This window comes from Osmia bicornis, chromosome 8 (assembly GCF_907164935.1).
Source record: "Osmia bicornis bicornis chromosome 8, iOsmBic2.1, whole genome shotgun sequence".
Lineage (NCBI taxonomy): Eukaryota > Metazoa > Arthropoda > Insecta > Hymenoptera > Megachilidae > Osmia > Osmia bicornis.
In genome coordinates, this window is record NC_060223.1 from 9659539 (window position 1) to 9679664 (window position 20126).

Genomic DNA, 20126 nt, shown 5'->3' on the forward strand with positions numbered 1-20126 from the left:
GCAATAGATAACATGAAACATTGCTTTCCGTCAAAAGTGTTCAAGGTGGAAATCGTTGACGCCATTTCGTATCTCGTTTCGCTGTTAGCGTCACGAAAGTTTTGTCCCTTTTTACTTTAATTTAATTTTGCCAAAACGTCGCAGCCACATGTAAGTAGTAACGTAATTTTTGTAGTGAAATATTCGATGGCCGAAATGATCTAAAAGAAATGTCCAATTTTGTGTGGTAAAGAGATTTTGCATATCGTAATTACTACTAGGGCACGCCAAGGGCCGGTTGTTTTTAGATATCCTTTTGTATTATATTCCCATATTATTCTGTTTTGTTTCTAATTCGATTTAAAATAAATTATTTCACTTCTTTCGGTCATAATAATTACGTTTAAATAGAAAAATGTAATTGATTCCCTTTTTTTATTGATAAAAACGTGATAACTTTCATGGCCTTGAAAAAAAGTATATAAGCGTCTTCTGCGTTTACCGGAAAAAATACCCCTTCAAAATTTTCTAAATAGCTTTCCCCTTAAGTTCTTTCAGCAGTTTAAGTTTAAAATTTATAAGATTAAAATTTTTTTATCTTGTTTTATTTGGAAAAAAAATACAAAATTATTTTATTTGCAATTTCAGACACCTGTTCTTTTTTGTGATTGTAAAAACGTAAAACACTGAATTTTTACGTATAATGTATAATCATGTAAGTTTTATGCATTTTTTTAATATTCTTGAAATGCTGTAGATTCTCCATTTCAGGAAATTTCAAGGAAATGTTAATGCTTACATGTAACCATTTCTTCCAAAGGTATTAATTTTTAATGCATATATAAGTACTTAAAAATGTTTATAATTTACTTTTTTATAGTATTCATTTCTTATCATAATATTATTCTATGTGTATTTATTGATATTGCTAATGTTACAGTTAAATCGAAAGATGGAATTCACTTTTTTAAGTACAACAAATTTTCTATATTTAAAAACATATTTTCTTAGCATTACTATACAATGTATTTTATAATACATTTATAATTAATTTATTAAAAAATTTGTTTACTATGAATCAATTGAATCAAAGATATTTCTAGTTCCGATATAATCAACTTGTAAGCATCATTTCAATATTTAGTTAATAGTTCACCTGTTTCTAATGCTTCAGTTATTTTTTATCATTATTTATCTTAAATTGTTTATAAAGAATATTAAAAGTTTTTTTTTAATGCATGGTTTAGTTCTGTTACATATATTAGTAAGATACAATATTAATATTGAATGTTTTATTTTGTGTAAAATATTATTGTGATTATAACTGTGAATTCTTATTATATGATTAAACTAAAAAAAAGTAAAGTTTCATAAGTTTTACAGTTTTGTAACAAGAATAATCATAAAAATTTTACTGCAAAAATTACGTGCTTAAGAAGTTGATTCAAAGAAAAATATAATCTTGTTTATGTATAAAATTATAATACAAATAATATTAATTGATATAAATGATTCCAAAATGTTCTATAAATTATTGGAAGAATTGTACAAAGCGTTACATGTATATTAATTATAATTATTATAAGCATTAATATCAAAGTGGAATCATTTAAAAAGTGAAGCAGTATAACTACAGAATATCAATTAATAATATTCTTTTTTTATTTTCAGAAAATGGTTTCATCTAATCAACCGGTAAGAACAATGCTAATAGTAACTTGTATATTTTCATTTGGTATTATTTGATGACTTCATTATTTATTTATTATGTATCAAAATTTAATTTTTTTACTAAAAAGCATTAGTTAAATGATATGTTCCTGGGTATGTAAAATGTATATATTTTTTTTTGTACAAATTCGTATATTTTATCCAAATCTTCAGTTACTTATTTTATATTTTATAATTATAATATTATACATAATAACATGATAATTATAGTGTTGATGTTGATTAGTAATTGTTGCTGACAAGCTCAGTGATGTTACATTATCATTAACATATGATTCTTGTAATAATGATAATAGTTTTGAGCGAGATGAAATCTCTAACAGACACCATGCTTTTATGATAATAGAAGTATGATCGTTTTAGAGATACAACAAAACTACTTTTTTTGTAATTTATATTTAGCTATATATTATATATATATATATACATGTATGTGCATGTGTTATAATTAAGTAAATAAATATAATGTAGAACCGTTCCTAATTAGATATTTTAATTTTGCAGAGAAAAACAAAAATATTTGTGGGTCGGTTACCAGAAAATTGTCGCAACGATGAGTTGCGAGCATTATTTTTACGTTTTGGTGAGGTAACTGAGTGCGATGTCATGAATCGGTATGGGTTTGTCCACATGGCGCGTGAGGAAGATGCGGCTGCAGCGATCAAAGCTCTTCACAATTCCAACTTCAAAGGGGCGACAATCAATGTGGAACAGTCTACCGGCAAATCACGTGGAGGAGGAGGAGGACGCAGGGATGGCGACAGAAGAGGTGGACCAATGAGAGGTGGTAGAGGAGGACGAGACGGTGGTAGAGACGCTCGTCCTGGACCTTACAATGATAGAAGAGGTTTGTATATTTACATTTTATCATACTACATTTCAATGAAACCATTTTCTCATTATCAATTATAAATCAATTCAATATTTCTAACATATTAAGTATATGCTATTTAAAGGTACAGTTATTATTCGATGAAGATTTTCTTGAAAAAGAAAATCATCTGTTTTATTTTACGATTACAAGGTGTTGTTGAAACGAGTTCTTTGATAATAGCATATACTTATTATAATGTAGTATAATGCAATAAAATGCAATGAGAAAATGGAAAACTTAAAAATATATATTTATGTGTTTTAATACAGACTAAAATACCAATTGGATATCTCGGCATGCTTTGCAGTTCTTCCGATCCAACTCGTTGGTTACGATGGATCTGCTGCAGGTGGCGTCGCAACCGGGTACACCGATTACAATCGTGGCGCTGGAGACTTTAGTGGACGTGGGGCTGACTTCGGGACCGGATACACCGACCGTGGAGCGTACGGACAAAACGTGGGTAGCGCGGCGATGGGCTACACTTCAACAGCGCCTGGAATGGGAGGAGGATACGGACCAGCGACCGGAGCAGTTGGAGGATACGGACCTACCGGGACAGCTGACTACGGCCGAACAGACTATAGCCGCGCTGCAGATTTTGGAGCTAGAACAGATTATGGTAATTATTATTTCATTTATCCAGGATTAAATTCAACCCCTCGCTCGATAGCTATTAACTATAATTGTTCGCTTTACAATCATTCTAACGCAAGAATCGTTTATGTTTGCAGTTGTTGGAGGTGGAATGACTGGGGATTTTAGTCGTGGCGCACCAGGTCCAATGGATTATGGACGTACTGATAACTTTGGTGCAAATCGCACTGTTGATTATACAGCTAGAAATGATTATGATCGAACTGCAACAGGACCTATGAGAAATGGTGGTGGTGCGGTTGCCACTACTGGGTATGGCACAGGGTACACAGATGTAGGATATGATGAAAGCCACTGGTAATCTTTTATTTGCTTTTCAACATTGGATATAAGATTTAAGATAATAATTTCGGTATTCTAAATTTAAACTAACATAACGAATATATATTTGAAAAACGCGGTATCAGAAAAAGAAAACACAAAAGTGCTGAATTGAAACTTTATTTTTATTCTAACCTGTAATGCTTAAATTAATTCATAATTTCTTAAATACAATATCACATATATATTGTACCTTCGATTAATTACGCTTGAGAAAGATTTTCTGGTGCATTATGCAGGATAGAGTGAAAATAAGTTAATATATTCGAATTGTGTATGACACAGGGGTTATCCGGGCGGGCCTGGGGATATGATGGGTGGGCCCGGGGGGGTAAGTCAGGGAGCTACGATGGCCTATGACAGGAGGGATGGTCCCCCTGTTAATGATATGCCTCCGTTTAACAGGCCAATGAGTACAGGACCCAGCTACAGCACTGGGGCACCTAGTTACAGTACTGGTCCAGGACCACAAGCAGATATGTTTAGTAGAAGACCAGGCAGTGCTGTTCCCAGTGGTGGATATCCTCCTGTTGGTGGAGGGTAAGTTAGAGAATTACATTTATTTCAATTGCTATAAATAAAAACAGTTATAATATGAAAGAAATTGAATTTTTGTTTTAGTTATACCGAAGGATACGACAGACCAGACGCATATGGTCCTCCGCGTAGTGGTGGACGGTAAGTTTTCTTATTATTACTATTTCATTTTAACATATCACACTTTTCACACGAATGCGTTTTTCAAAGTGACACTTATTACACAGCGTTGAAGAGCGATGTTAATTAATGCGAATAATGATCGTTCGTTAATCAGGCGACCACGCTCTTTTTGCGCAACGTTATTACATTCAGTTAAACCACTGATCCTCAATGTGTTCACGTTTCTTATGCGGATCGAATTAGGTTTAAATATATTTTCTGTAAAAGTATAAGGTGTGACACTTAGCGCGGGGGGAATAAAACGTTTCTTGATCATCGAAAGCGTACATTTGTGCATGCTACGGCACACTGTTGATCTTGATTGTTGACGAAACACAAAGATAATCGTTCTGCGACTTTTCTAATGTTGAGTGTAAAAGAGAACAGAGGTAGTTGTGCATTTCTCGTTTCGTTGCATGGTAATTGTTAAATTAAACTTCGGTGTTTATACGTTTCAAGATTTGCTTTTAATTTCATCTAATAATGTAAAATTTATCGAAATATTTTATCAACAAGTTTTTAACTATTTTTGATGATCCATTTAATATTGAAATCAAGAATTTGAATTACTTTGTATGTATAAAATCAGTTCTCTGAATAGTAAACCTTTCGATTTCTTTTTTTTTTTTTTCTTATGAGGAATTTACATCTTTAGATCTTGATTTTTTTTTTTTTTTTTTAATATCATGCTTTTATGGGGGACGTTCGTTTTTATTAGTTTTCTTAAGTGCTGCCTCTCTTCTTTTATGTACTCTGCGCCAAAAGTCCGCGAAATTCAGCGTCCACGTCGAGAAGGTATTTGCGAGTAATCGGCCGATGGTTTTGGCAGATGATAACGATGACAACAACGACGACGTTAAATAAACCATAATGCGTTACGATACACTGCGCCGTCGGTATTCGTGCATATCAATATACGCACGAAATTCAGTAGAATTCATTTTTTTTTTTTCTTATTTTTTTTTTATGAACGTTGTACAAGAAACAATGCGTAATCAAGATGCATATATGTACGTAGAAAGGAAGCTCGGTTCGCCACGATAATTGCGTTTGCGTTTCTTATTTGTCACGCGTATCTTTGCCAAGAAATGTTGCAACCGAACAAGGTAGCAAGACAATTTTGCCGATTTTATTCCGAAATTTCACGCTCTAAACGCATCGTGGTTCGCGGTTATTTAAACGTTATCGATCAACTGTTTTGCGAAAATGGCGAGAATGACGCCTTTTTATGCGGCGATAAAATAGCTTTAAACATGTGATAACTTATCAGACCTGGGCACGTGTGTACGGCGTTTCTTAAATAGAAGCGTTTATCAATAGGGGATTATAAATTGGCGGGTTTTCTTTGTTACCCCTTTAGTTAGACCCTGCACGATGCTGAGTACAGATCGACGAAGGCGACAATAAAAAATTTTTTGTTTCTTCTTTCCTACTTTCTCAAAGTTACTTTAATTTTTCTAACTTGATTTCTCTTTATTCTTTCAATTTTCTTCACTAAAGAATTTTCATAGAATCTCGTTCCCCAGGTCTGTAAGTTGTATATCATTCGGTAAATGTGTGTTATGCATTCGTTGCGAGAATGAGAACCGAAAAAAAAAAGAAAAAAGAATCAGGTTTCCGTACGTCGTCGTATGATTGAAAAGATACGAATAATTGTCGAAAATTCGCGCATACCAGTGTTACATCTTATACTTTCCAGCATTTTGTTTCGCCGCAAGGCGATTAGAAGGAATTAATACTGCGATTTTTCATTTTTTGACCTTTTAGCTTCCCAGGTCCGGCAGACGCGATGCCACCGAGGTACTAAAAGCGTACTAAAGCAAAATACTAAAGCGCATGCGAAAGGCACCCTTAAACAAACAAACAAACAAAAAAAAAAAAAAAAAAAAAATACAAAAAACGAAAAATACAAAAAAAAGCCTCTTTAGTGTGGTGGTCATTCGGCTTACGGAATCGAATACCTAGGAACTGCCCTGTGTCCGACATACAGAGTCCATATACCATTACATACGATATATACTATGTATAATGATAGATACGATAGAGATACGATAACGTTTAACGCTTAACTTAAGCCACGGTAAGAATTAAGAAGCATCAAATATGAGTAATAATAAAAATAATGAACACAGCATTGACGAAGAGCAAAGAAGAAGATCGAATCCCCCGATTGAAGTGAAACAAACAAGAGACAAACGAACAGAAAACAAATACTATTCTAAGATGGAATCAAGGGATTTTATAGTGTCGTTCATTTTATTTTTCCAGCAAATAGCGGATATTGATTTTGTTTTGCAATTTCTGTTTCGTAGTGTTTTCTTGATATATTTCTTATGTTTTTCTCTAAATCTCTCTCTCTCTCTTGTTTCTCGTAGCGCTAAAAAACAGAAGCAACCCGATTAGAAAAGGGTTAACGGGTTGATCAATTATCTTTTTATCTATCTTATTGTCACATAATAATTACACAATTAGGATAAAATAATTTCGTTATAAGTTTATATATACATAAAATATTTAGATCAGCAAGATGATGGTGAACTTAGGATATTAAACAAGAATTAAAAAAGAAAAAAAAACCTAATACATGCTGTATAATCTTTTTTTACACGTAAGAACTTGGATAATGTTTTAAATGTTCATTAATAAAGCAAAGAAACGTGTTTGCAGAAGAGTTATCAATGTACCTTGACGGAATGAAAAATAAAATTCAAACGTACATATCTTTAAGTCTCTGTTGGCTTGAAATGTTTCAGAAGTGTACTGTTATATTTTTGGTAACAAAAGAAACCTTTATCATTATTCAGATGTGTTCCACCACGTGTTGTACCATTGAGGATCTCTCTTTATTTTTAATTTTTCTTTTATTCTTTATACTCTTTCGTTTCGTGCATTGATTATACGTTTGTTTATGCTTTTCAAGCAAACTTTCTACTAAATCTTCTCTTCGTTGAAACGTGCGAAGCTGGGCTAGCCGATAGAAGGGGATCGTCGAAGAAATAAATCTAATATGGAAGATGATATAAAGTGAAAGAAATGGTATATCAATCGCGCGGTATCGTTTTTTTCTCGTTCAACAGCGAACCAACTAGGAATGTTTGGCGAGCGTTCCATTTGTGGTACACAAATTATTATTATCTCAATGATGTTTTGCATTGCAACATTATTATAGAAATTAAGCTAATATAATTACATAGAATATCTATGATCGAGATCAATCGTTTGACAATATGTTTTTTCTTCTCTACATAACATCCATCATATCTTTTACTGAAATTGCTTTTCATTTTTCAGAGTCGAACAGTTAGATCAGACAGGGATACAGAAGTGAAGTTTTCAAAACGCTCGCTGTGGACCAAGATATCGTACATGCGTCTACTATAGTTTCCACCATAAACATGTGTACAAAGTGTTTCCACTCGATTATCATGGGACACTCTGTATGTGTATTTATAATTATTCATTTATTCTTAACTCATTGCACTCTCAAATCTATCTCAGTTTGTATAAATTACAGTTCAAATATTGCTTAAGAAAATCACTGTGCAAAGAGTTAACGATAAGAAACAATGTTACCAAATAATTTCTTAAGTTTTTAAATATAACGTTGGAATATTTAGTGTTTACTTTGCTGAATGTATTCGGTCCACAGCGTCCGTACATCATAAATTTCAATGTTCCTATTATAGAAATCTCCATGTACAACAAATGTTTCTTTGTCAATTCGAATTTCCTACCCTCTGTAAGAAACTAGTATAATACTGAACCATACGTTCTGATCTCGATCATTTGTATTAATTTGGTATGTTTAAAAGAAAAAGTTCTATTGAATGTACGAAAGGTACTTTGTTATGAAAATACAAGTGTAAATGCAGAACTTCATTTGGAAGTTGATGGAGAAATCTACAATGACTTGTACTTAGAACAGCGTAATCTTGAATTGTGCGACGAACCCGCGTAAGCGCAGCTCACTTCGAATCCTGGTGGCATATCAACGTCAGATTATACGAAGAGACGATATCAAGTCGCTTACCTATGCGTGTGGCCCGTAGATGCGACCACTGGTGAATAATGCAAGCTTCGATATGCGGATAACGTGCTACAAATTGCGTTTGCGCTCAAAGCTGGCGGTGCTTTGAATTTAAACAGAAGGTATGTTTAACGCGTGCGCCCTTTACTCTTTGCTCATTAAAGCAAAATAGAAATATTTATATATACATATATATATATATATATATATATCAAAGAAAAGATAATAAATAACAGAATGCGCTCTCTTACGCGCATTGTGTCTATTATCAATCATATTGCGAACGCTGAAAATGCACGGAACTACGAGAAAAAAAATAAAAAATAGATAAAATGTTAATACAATCGTCGATTGTGATATTACCGTTGCGAACGTGCTGCGATGGCGAATGTTTTCAGCATTTAACACGCGTTAATTCTAATTCCATCTCCTACTAAATGACCAATTTTGCTCTTTTTTTATTTATCAAAAACGTTTCATTTAAAAGCGCTACAGTTGAATAATTTAAAGTACAGTTACTTTGTTCCACTAGATTATTAATGTCGACAAACTTGTTGTTTTTCAAACTGATACACTGCATTTTAAAATTACTTTAAGTATATTTTTCAATTAATCAGAAGATTATCTTTATGGATAAACTGTTTGTTGCTGTAATATTATTCTTGTAACTTGTGTACCGTTGTTCATACATACATTTTAGTTACCATTGATTATACTATCAGAAACTGAATAATATTAAATTCATTTACAGGCGCTAATACTAGACATTAAACGATACAAATTGACACTTGTGACAGAATGTAACGGGGATGGAATTAGGAGTAAATTAATGGGAGTACAGTTTCTTCATGTGAATATCGAAGCATCAAATTTTTCTTTAGTCTTAAGATTTCACAAGAAATATCTATGCTCGTCTCTGTTACGGGCTTTGAAAATCCACTGTGCACCAAATAATACAATATTTTTGATAGATTACAAGCGGGATGACGACTCAGTGAGGACAATGAGATGAACTCAGATTGGAAGTATGGGTCCTAATAATACCATGGAGTCTCTTCCTGTATACTCAGGTCCGTGGATTTATTCCATCAACAAGAATGTTTGCAACGACATAAAAAAGAAGAAAGTTGCGGGAAAAGAAGAGAGAAAAGAATTTCTCTTTTTGTTCAGGTGTATTAAAGATGTAAGGAACAACGATCATTATTATTTTTTCAAGTATTTCATATTTCGTTCTGATACACATCACTGTTTGATACGTGAATGTAAGCAGTCAGTATTATATTATTGTCAACCCTCGGATAGTGGTAATTTACCTTGTAAATCTAGATCGTCAGTTTAATATTTCTTACACAAAGAAATAGTAAACCATTGTACATAAGATAAACAAAAATCAGTCTCTGTTAATTCGAAACCACTATCTAAGGCTTAATGAAAGTTAAGAAAAAAATAAATTTTCAAACTGATGTCTACATTACACTACCTAATGTATCTATTGTTATACTCGTCCTAAACTTGTAAAGAAAGAAAATCTATGTAATAAATATTTTTTCCATGTATTATTAAATTGAAAATATTCAATATTTCAGTGATGTGGCTTATAACCCGGGTCTTGTTAACTTACTAATTCTATTACATAAATTTTTACAGGATTCTTTGATATTTAATACAAGCATTATATATTTAACATAGTAATGAACTTTTTATAAATGTATAAAGAGTACAAATTTTCAAAATAATACTAAATTATGTTCAAAATAAAATGCATAAAAATCGTAATGCTACTGTATTAAATATTGTTTCAAAATCTATAAATGTTTTATTATGATTTATGTAAACTTTATATTTTCATTGCAGTTTAGTTGGTGTTCAATAACTTCGCCGTAGGAATATGTCTGTCGTTATGAAAGTTTAGGCTCAGGACCGACACCTCCTGCAAGTTTGTAGACTAATGATGCAACATCTACAATTAATTTCTTAACATCATTTTCATTTTCACATTCTGCATATACCCGTACCACATCTTCGGTACCCGAGGGCCTAAAAGTATACATTTTTAAATATTTCTTTTATACTTTCTACATGCTATTAAATATACGATATATGATAATAATTACCTTAAGAAAGATCGACCTTTATTGTACCGTGATACAACTTTATCGATTTCCTTTTGTAATCCTGTAGGAGTTACGCATTGTCTTTCTGCGTCAGTTGTTGTTATAACATTTTTATCAGTAATTTTTACTTTTAGTTGCTTATTAGGCAAGTCATCGTAACTTCTTTCCCAATCTATAATACTCCAACCTTTTGCGTGTAAAATTGTTTCTACTAGTAACATGTCGCTAAAAGCATCCCCAACCGTTTGATTTATCACATCAATTATATTCATTAGCTTGGAAGCAGTCATTTTTTCAGTCGTAGACAAGCTACAAAATTAAAGTATATATTTATATTGTACATTTTTTAATATCTTGTTCTACTCAGTAGAGTTAGACAAAACTTACTGAGGATTTGTAGCAGCATTTTTAATCGCTTCAACCACAGTATCTTTAAAAATTACTGTTCCATGACCGTTTGCTTCAAAATACACTCCTATATCAAATTCTAATGCTTTCTTATGCAGATGTTTAATGCCAGTTGATACACAGACAACTGGAATTTGCTAAAAAATATAATACAAAAAATATAAATTTCCCTTATGATATAATACTCATACTATTTTTAGAAAATTAACGCACCAATACGTTTGAAATGTAATTAGTGGAACCACCATTGGCATATGCGGTTTGTACTAAGCCAAGTTGAAATGACAAATTACTTTCTTGTAAAAGTTCTTTCAAATATTGGGCAATAAGCGTTGCTATTCGGTCGCCATCCATCAGATGGAATTTATCGTTTTCATCTAAATAAAAATAAATTACTCTATCCCCATCACCATCTATGGACACGCATCTAACATTTGTTTTCAAAGGAAAATTTGCTGGTGGTGCTTGTTGTACTTTAACGTAATCAGCTCCACACTAAAATAAATTATTTGAAATTATTTAAGAATATATTCAAATTACGTTGAAAGTTAAAATTATACCATGTGATTTAATTCTCCATTTCCATTGTTGTATATATTAATTTTGAGTGTTGTTTCTAAGTAACTTTGAAATTCTTTTGCTGCAATACCACCAACACCATTAGCAGCATCTAATGACAATTCTGCGACGTACTGTCCATTATTAATCTCACTTTGTCTTATGTACTTAAATGCTTCTGATAATTTTACATAGTAGCCACGTAGTGTAGGATTGCCATAGCTGCCATTAGTATTTGTGCATACAACAATATAATGCAACTGAGGAGTTGTAACAATTCCAAAATCATTTACAGTTCCATTTAAGGCTTGAATTCCTGCAATAGCAGCTTGTAGTAGTAGTGGACCACTTTCTCTAGTATCTCTACCAGTTATTACAGTTGCATTTACAGACATATCAATATGCTGTTCTTTTAAAATCTGCTGTAGTGTAGAAGGTAATTCTGAATCATCAACATTAGCTAAATTAGTAGCTATATGTTCCCAAGATGCTTCTAACATTTCACCAGCTGGGTCTATAAGTTTCACACCATTATCAGATTCAATGTTGTGACTTGCAGTAATCATTAAACCAATTGCAGCTATAAAAGAATCCTTTTTATTAGATAATAATATGAGTACAGTGTTGTATAATTCTATATTTTAACACACCTTTTTTAATTTTAGACCTTAATACTGCTAGAAGTCCCATTCTATACATCACATGTTCAAGAACATTTGCCCTAAAATAGAATTAATAAATGTTTATAAATACTATTTGTTTTTAAAAGATGGGAGTAAGAGACTTACTTTGTTCTAAAACCAGCTGTTCCGTATTGAATATAGTCGTTATGCCCTTTAATATATTTCGTATTAGAAATATTATCAAACTGAGAAGATTCCATTGTTTATTGTATTTTTATTCTTGAAACGTCAAATTTAATTTCACGTATGCAGTAACACCTGTTACATTTACCATATGGATTGATTGTAGAGTGAAAGAGAAAGTGTATTTTCACAAAGAAATATTAAAATAGAATGTCATAATTTCTTAGAACACTTTGTTAAATTGCAATAAAATTGCTTATAAAATATTAGAAATAGAATTTAATATTTACAAATAGTGAAGATAATATTACTTAACCTTATTTTCAAAATTTCTTAAAGTTATTGTTTATTACTTAAAATATATTACTTCTTATTATAAATCTGTTTATTATAATAGTTTGTTTTGTTCTTGATATGTACTACTATGTATACAGTAGTTTTTATTATAAATTTTTATCCTGTATACATTACAGACCAACTACAATGGTACTTTTATCAGATTGTAGTATTTGTCTTTCTGCTTTTATCAGATTAAAAAAATTGAATTTTTTTGTAATTTTCCTTTTATTGCAATGTTTGTATTGTTTAGTGAAAATTGCTTTATCTTTATTTCAATACCTACACTAATATTTACAATATTTATCAAATCAATTCAAACAATATGAATTATGCAAAAGAATGCCTTAAGATTCATTCAGGTATTCTTATCAGTAAGCATAAACACATAATTACTTATTCATTCACATTTATTAAAAATAAACTTAACCATATTTATAAAAAAATAAAATCAACAACATAATTCAGAACAGAAATAAATAACATAAAATTTTAAATAATTAGCGCTACTTGTACATTTACTACATAGCATTAATATTAAATTGAAAATAATATTAAAAACAAGAAAACTAAAACTATAGAGATAAAAACAATATATATATATATATGACTGCAGTAATAATAAAATACAAATATATAGCAGCCGAATCTTTCAATACTTTACCTCTCATGATCTCTCCTCATTTTAAAATGTATTTTTGGAATTTTCACCATTTATTTCTTCTTTAAAACTTTCAGTAGGTGTATCAGACTTAATGCAATTGTTATTCAATTGTGTATCTACATTAGTTTCGCTTATTGTTTCATCATTTTGTACACATTTCCTTATTTCGTGGCCAATAGCTGCACCAAGAGGAGGTGGAACTGCATTTCCAACTTGTCGATGTTTATCAAGTATATTGCCATAAAAACGAAACGAATCAGGAAATCCTTGAGATCTAGCACATTCTCGTACACTTACCACACGAGTTTCTACTGGATGTAATACACGCCCCTAGAAAATTACATAAATTTCTTATGTGCTCTCTCAAAGTATTCTTTCTAAAAATTTACTAACTGAAGTACCTGTTTTCCCATGGGTTCAGGATTCGTGATAGTTGTACTAAAAAATCCATTCCATTCTAATCTTCCGTACAATCCCGACCAATGATTGTGACGATTTCCTGTGTGTGGTAAACACCATGGAATTAAAGTATTAAATTGTCTATCTGTAGGGTCACACGGTTTTCCAATGCAACAACTACACACTCCTCGATATGCCCCTGTAGAACTTCTTCCAGCCTTTTTATCATCATAAGTATATTCCCTTAAATGAAAATTAAATATGTACAAATTGTAGTAACAGTGGTACAATTGAAAAGGAGATACATACAATTTCTTCGAATAAGTGCCATCGTTTAATCTCACAGCTATATTTGGTAAATCACGCCAATCTGAACCACTAGCAATTGGAATATGAGCCATTCTAGCTTCCACAAGAGGTGCCATTTCTTTACATATATGATCTTTTAACACAGGTTGATACTGTTTACCTCTCATCTAAAAAATATGAAACTAATATGTAAAACATAGGATTTATGTATTTTTAAATTGACAAAATTTCATTACCTTTCTTTGGAAATGTGATAATGGTTCACTATTATACGGCATTTCTTCTTTATTCCATCCATTTTTTATTTCTGGTAAATCATACATTGCATCTTTGACGGTGATCGTTCTTAATGGTGCTGACTCTTTCCAACTACAATTTGAACTATATTTTTTATTATCTACTAATACACTTAATTGACAGGCACGCTTACTAAATACGTGTGTAGGTTCTGGATATTTTGGTAACATTTGTCCAGGTGCAGCAGCTAAAATGATCATTCTTCTTCTAGTTTGAGGTACACCATAATTTCCAGCTTGAAGAATACCAAATGTACATTGGTAACCCATGCGAATTAAACATCTTAATGTCAATTTCAAAACCATACTTTTCTTAAAAGATACAAAATTTCGAACATTTTCCATGATAAAAAACTTAGGCCTATAGTAATCACAGTACGCTAAATAAGAAACAACAAGGGAGTTTTTGAACAAAGAATATTGTCGTGAATTGAAACGATTCATTCCACTAAAACCCTGACACGGTGGACCACCGCATAACAATTCAACTTGACCTTTTTGAGGAAGTTTCTGACCAATTTCGTTTATCGTATCACCGTTCATTACTTTTTGCAGTAACGTATTACAATCTTCTGTAAATACTGTTGTATTAGGATTATTTAAACGGTACGCATACGCGGCTGGTTCTTCTTTTTCTATGGCCCAAAGATTTTCAGCTACATCAGCTTGATGTAAACCTTCGGATAATCCACCACAACCAGCAAACACATCCAACGTTTTTAATTTTCTGAATATAGTCTTATATTCGATTGGTTGATTAGCGAATATTTTCTTCTTTTTTTCTTCAGTCTTTTTACCTTTAAGTTTCAAGTTACCTTTACTTTTACCACATTTACCAATACCAATAGCATGATATGGTGGTTCATCAAATGATTTTTCTTGTACATTATAAGCTTCGTTAAAGTAAAAACGATTTGGTCCAGAAGCAGTCCATTCATCAATGGACTGATTTAAATTTTCAGAATAAACGAGATAACATTTGCCAACAACTTCAGCGAATTTAATATTACATATTTCATCGCTCCAATAAACCATATTTAAATCAACTTGTTCCATTAATGAAACATCTCTGTGCGTGTTTTCTGGTCTATATAATTTGTTTACTTTGATATTAATCTCAGCAGGTGAAACTATCATATCATTTGTACTAGCGTATATTGTATTTATGTAGCCCAGGCAAAATGGTTTAGGGGTATCTAAATTTGAACCCTTCACATGATCAGAATACTTTCTATAAAATTCTGGATATATATCTTCATCAACATTTTTCTTTTTTGGCTTCATAGTATCTTGAAATGTAATTTTATGTTTAAATTTGTAAGCTTCTGGTTGTAAAAATACAGCTGTACCCACTCTGTATTCTTCTCCCTTGTACTTCACTACTCCATAAACAACTTCTTTGCTATTTTTTTCTTCTATTAATTCGTATAGCTTCGGTGTATTGAACTGCTGTAATGCTCTTAAACGAGCACAAGCAGGACAAAATCGATGAATAGTTTCCTTACGAGGACATTCTGGATCTATTGAAGGATCTTCGAATCTGGCCGTTTCAGGCGTGTAACGTTTTTGATAAAAAAATGTTCTACCATCCACATCTTTTATTTCATCATCTAAACTTAAATTTGTATTACCTATTTCGGCCCAATTTTCTGGTGGCTTTTTAAAATGAACAGTACATTTTGTCTTAACAGCTTTGAAGGGGACATCGTCACAATCGTCGCTTAAAAATAATTCTATAGGGTCTGATGTTTCCCCAAGAATAGTATCGGTTCCTCTGTGAAACCAATTAGCATGAAATTGTTTCAAACCATTTTTGTTCTCCCACATGTAAACGACTTTGGCAACGTGTAATGGAATTGCTGGATTTCTTGGTTCTACAAGTACACAATCATTTATTTCTATTCTCTCATCGCCCACTGTAACAGACTTATAGAACGTTTTTAAATTATCAGCAGCAATTTGATCTCCAGTCCATACAATATCTTTTTTGAACTCTTTAAAAACTGTTTTTCTGTTTTCTTGTTCTTCAATTTTCTTGCTTTCCATTAGAGCTTCATACTCATCTTCATTTTCAAGATCAGAATCATCTGCTTCCTGTATGGCCATGTTTGGGCATCTTCTTTTAATGCAAGCCTGCTTGCCTCTTCCAGTTCCTCCGAATTTGATCATATCTTTACAAGAACTACAAAGACCACAATCGGGTTGCTGACAATTTTCACATATACCGCATCTTTGTCTTTTAGGTCCCATCTTCATTTTATCATCCTGTTTACTTAATTGATCAGCAAAAATATTTTCAAATGTATCGCTAACTAATTGGGTTGTGGTCGCTTTCGTCCAACCAGGTGTTTTAACTTTCTGTTCTCGACGTTGTGTTCGACGAAGAGCTGCTCTTTTTCCTAACGTAACACCCGCGAGATTTGCTAATGCTCGCATACAAGGAGTTGTAATCAAAAGGACATCATCAGAGCCGGCAGAATTATCAAATGATAATACTTGATCACATATAAACTGTGCATGTCTCAATAAAGAATCCTCTGTGAATTTTGTCATACCTTTTGGTGGTACAATTGTTTGAAGTTTATTGAGTAAATCTTCATAGCTTGGACTAATTTCATCTAAGAGAAATTCAATAACCAATTTGCTCATGTATATTTTTTCTTTAACTACATCCATAAAAGGAGCATAGGCTTCGGATGGTTCCATTAAAATGTATTCACCAAATGCAGTATTGAAACCTATAAGGGCTAATTCTCCTCCATCAAAACCAGAAACATACCACTCATTTATTGGACCCATATCTTTGGCTGGTACTCCACCCTCAGGGGATGAATCTTCTTCATAAATGGCTTTCATATATCCAGAAAAATATAACAGTACATTTTTCTCTATAAATCCAGCATCAAAAGGACATAAATGGCCATTTTTATCATAAACACTGAAATTCATACGGCATAAATATATAGTTATGCATAAATTCTTTTGACAAATTATACAAAATTAAGAAATTTTACCTAAAATAAGTTAATTTATTTTGAGGGTGTTCATCACTTTCATGTATAAAAGATTCATTTCCATTAAATAAACATAATCTTGAATCAATCAAAGCAATTTCTTCATCTACAGCACCATTTGGATGTCCAGGATAAAATTTTATTTCATCATTTAATTTTTGACGACAGTATTCACATTTACCAGGAAATATATTATTTGTCTTTTTAATTTGAAATTTAAAAATATCTGTATTGTTGTTTTCAGTCTTAATTTTTTTTTCCTGATGTTCATCTGCATATTCTTGACTTGTCTGTGGATTGTTATTTTCTTTATCCTGTTCAGTTGTATTTAATAAATTATCTTCACCTTTAACATCTTGACAGTTTTGTAAATGTTCTTCATTATTTTCATCAATGCTCATCCGCTTTCTTTTAGCAACTTGTTTAGAGAACATATCAATTATAGATAATCCATGTTTATTAGCTTTAGATGTACTAGGTTTCATTGTGATCTAATTTTTAACAATTAAATTAAAATGTTAAAGTATTTTTTTACATTTATTATATATAATACAATTTTTACTTACATGTTTATAAATTTATAATTAATTGTTAAAAATTGATAGAACTCATGTGCTTCATAGATGTTGTGTTTAGAGTTTAGATTCATGTATAGGACACTAATAGTAATCATTTAAAACAACACAACTGTGTTATTTACGATAATATATTCTTACATTTAATCAGTCTACATACATAACGTAATTTAATATTCGAATATTGTAAATTGTAAACAACGCTTATTCTGTTCAAAGAACCTTTACTGTTTTCCTATGTTTTCCCGCCTTCACTGTTACCAAATTAATTATATTCAAATCTCAGGGGAATGTTAAATTATTTTATAATTGTTTTATTTAAAGAAAATCATAGTTGGTGATGAATGTTTCTATTACTTGATACTTTAAAACATATTAATAATACAAATACAGAAAATTCAAAACAAGAAGATATTTAAAATGCAGATATTATAGGTTAAGTCAGTTTGCTATATTTTATGTAAAATTTATACATTCACATATTTAAATAGCGCTTACATTTGACCTGCAAAAGAATCATTTGTTTGTACCCCTTCTTTGAAAGAAGAAATATATATAGCAATTTAATATGAAACTTCAATGCACTGTAGAAGTTAATAACAGATTATCTACAACAAATGTAATAAGAAGAAAGCCTCAGCGTTCCATTTTAGTAATTGGAAGACATTCAGTAAAAAGTACAGACTTACACATTCTTTGGCAAACATTACAGAATAAACAGGGTACTAAATATAAGGTAAAAACATCAGAACATTCTTTTTATTATCCCATTCTAATTTCTTTTATTTGTTTCAGATTGATGGCAACATAGATCAAATATTTACAAAATTTATTAATGATGGAAAAGCTACAATTCGAATGATAGAACCTCCTCATGATTTAATTATTCAGTCTGATACAATTCAGTTGAAAAGTTTTATTCATATTTTAAAGCTTGTAATATCTAAGAAAGCAGATCCATCAGTTCTTGCTATTTCAAATTTAAATCCAAAAGGTGTAACTTCCATTCCAAAGACCAAAGTTGTAGTTAACAAACCATCAGAATATCCAACTTTGGAAGGCTTTCCAAGAACAACTAAAGAATTATATTTAACAGGATTAAATAGAAAATCATTTGATAGACAAATTTTGAGACTACAAAGCTTAAGAGTTTTAGATTTGTCCAATAATCAAATTTCATCTATACCAACAGAATTAGGTGCTTTAGTGCACTTACAAGAACTTATTCTATCACAAAATCGCCTCAATAAAGCATTGAAATGGACATGGCTGGAGCAAACTGCTATTAAAACTAACTTAAAATTATTAGACATAAGTGATAATTCGGTAGGTTGATTTTGCATTTCATAAAGAAACATATTTAATATGTGAATATAATCTTATGAGTACATACTTTTATTTTTTCTTTTGCAGTTAATAATATTACCAGAACAAATTGGAAAACTTCATGGTTTAGTCAATTTTAAGGCCAGCAAAAATATGTTATCATATTTACCACAAAGTATTGGAAAATTATCTAGCTTAAAGTATTTAGATGTATCAAAAAATAATTTAAATTATTTGCCTGGAAGCATGAAAAATCTAAGGCTCATTTTATTAGACGTTTCAGAAAATAAATTTCAAAAAATAGATTTGTATTTCACATGCAGAACAAGTGTACCAAGTTTACTTGAATTTGGAGCCAGAGAATTCCTTAAAACAGGGTTTGTGTGATTTATGAATAGTTATTTCATTTTCTATTTTTTAACGTTTCCCGATTGATGGAGAAATGATTAAATTTTTTGTATTTTTATAGGTGTCCATATGATGCAAGTATAATTCCATTCACGTTGGTAAAGTATTTAAATGAAGCAAAGTATTGTGTCTGTGGTAATCCTTGTTTCCAATATTATATAAGAAAATTTGTTGAGTATAATTTAAGTACTATAGCTAACAGTGTAAAATCATCAGAAAATAGTACAGTACAGTTTGATTGTTATTTTTGTACAATCAAATGTGAAAGTTGTTATGCAAAAGTACGGTATTAAAATACTCTTTTAAGAATTTAATTCTATCTTTTATAAAAATGTTTTATAAGTATATGTATAATAATTTATTTTCAAATAAACCTGGAAAAAAGTTAATTTTATCATTTTAAGGGATAAAGAAAAATACGCAGGTTTTAATTTCACTAATTATTTAATCATTCGTAAGTTTTTTTAGTTTACACTCAAGGTAGAAAAATTTTTCTTGCACGATAGATCATACGCATGTAAATACATACACACATACATACATATTTAATAATCTTTTTAATTAAAATATGAGCTATCATCACATAGTAATACTTAATAATCGATAAAGTTGTTATTCAATAATT

At 31.1% G+C, this 20126-nt stretch overlaps 3 protein-coding genes across 12 annotated transcripts; 2 read left to right on the forward strand and 1 right to left on the reverse strand.

The window, feature by feature from the left end:
- The first annotated feature begins 8 nt into the window (after nt 1–8).
- Nucleotides 9–9868, forward strand: LOC114875270 (RNA-binding protein 4.1-like). Of its 8 annotated transcripts, XR_003789233.2 has the most exons (10): nt 10–150; nt 628–694; nt 1651–1674; nt 2215–2557; nt 2892–3206; nt 3319–3538; nt 3968–4102; nt 4184–4240; nt 7553–8410; nt 9260–9868. XR_003789233.2 is itself a non-coding variant. In XM_046286837.1 (9 exons), exons 2-9 carry the CDS (start codon nt 683–685, stop codon nt 6066–6068), a joined length of 1104 nt encoding a protein of 367 aa, XP_046142793.1. In that variant the 5' UTR covers nt 9–150; nt 628–682; the 3' UTR covers nt 6069–6988. The 8 variants fall into 8 exon arrangements, 7 of the variants coding, with proteins under 7 accessions (XP_046142793.1, XP_029041207.1, XP_029041204.1 ...); XM_046286837.1 differs by lacking the exons at nt 7553–8410; nt 9260–9868 and adding an exon at nt 6029–6988 and having other exon boundaries at nt 9–150; nt 2934–3206; XM_029185374.2 differs by lacking the exon at nt 7553–8410.
- On the reverse strand, nt 9823–17850 carry LOC114875257 (phosphoacetylglucosamine mutase). 3 transcript variants are annotated; one of them, XM_046286833.1, is made up of 8 exons: nt 13175–13248; nt 12157–12309; nt 12019–12089; nt 11371–11948; nt 11024–11305; nt 10790–10947; nt 10403–10711; nt 9823–10325 (listed from the first exon to the last, which is right to left on the reverse strand). In XM_046286833.1, the coding sequence occupies exons 2-8, from the start codon at nt 12249–12251 to the stop codon at nt 10187–10189; spliced, it is 1632 nt and encodes a 543-aa protein (XP_046142789.1). In that variant the 5' UTR covers nt 12252–12309; nt 13175–13248; the 3' UTR covers nt 9823–10186. The 3 variants fall into 3 exon arrangements, with proteins under 3 accessions (XP_046142789.1, XP_029041191.1, XP_029041180.2); XM_029185358.2 differs by lacking the exon at nt 13175–13248 and adding an exon at nt 12491–12787; XM_029185347.2 differs by lacking the exons at nt 9823–10325; nt 10403–10711; nt 10790–10947; ... (1 more) ...; nt 11371–11948; nt 12019–12089 and adding exons at nt 13576–13816; nt 13883–14049; nt 14119–17116; nt 17193–17683; nt 17759–17850 and having other exon boundaries at nt 12222–12309; nt 13175–13504.
- Nucleotides 17796–19890, forward strand: LOC114875268 (leucine-rich repeat protein 1). The gene is made up of 4 exons (XM_029185365.2): nt 17796–18503; nt 18563–19093; nt 19181–19470; nt 19563–19890. Exons 1-4 carry the CDS (start codon nt 18336–18338, stop codon nt 19792–19794), a joined length of 1221 nt encoding a protein of 406 aa, XP_029041198.1. The 5' UTR covers nt 17796–18335; the 3' UTR covers nt 19795–19890.
- Nucleotides 19891–20126: the final 236 nt, after the last annotated feature.

Bases quoted from the DNA above. Each gene is read 5' to 3' on its own strand.
- LOC114875257 (XM_029185347.2), bottom strand. From the start codon at position 17,677: ATGAAACCTAGTACATCTAAAGCTAATAAACATGGATTATCTATAATT. The intron at 14,050-14,118 runs GTAATGAAATTT...CATATTTTTTAG, and splicing joins TATCACATTTCCAAAGAAAG to ATGAGAGGTAAACAGTATCA. The intron at 13,817-13,882 runs GTATGTATCTCC...TTTTCATTTAAG, and splicing joins GGCACTTATTCGAAGAAATT to GGAATATACTTATGATGATA.
- LOC114875268 (XM_029185365.2), top strand. From the start codon at position 18,336: ATGAAACTTCAATGCACTGTAGAAGTTAATAACAGATTATCTACAACA. The intron at 19,094-19,180 runs GTAGGTTGATTT...TTTCTTTTGCAG, and splicing joins TAGACATAAGTGATAATTCG to TTAATAATATTACCAGAACA. The intron at 19,471-19,562 runs GTTTGTGTGATT...GTATTTTTATAG, and splicing joins AGAGAATTCCTTAAAACAGG to GTGTCCATATGATGCAAGTA.
- LOC114875270 (XM_029185371.2), top strand. The intron at 2,558-2,891 runs GTTTGTATATTT...CATGCTTTGCAG, and splicing joins ACCTTACAATGATAGAAGAG to TTCTTCCGATCCAACTCGTT. The intron at 3,539-3,967 runs GTAATCTTTTAT...TCCGTTTAACAG, and splicing joins GGATATGATGAAAGCCACTG to GCCAATGAGTACAGGACCCA.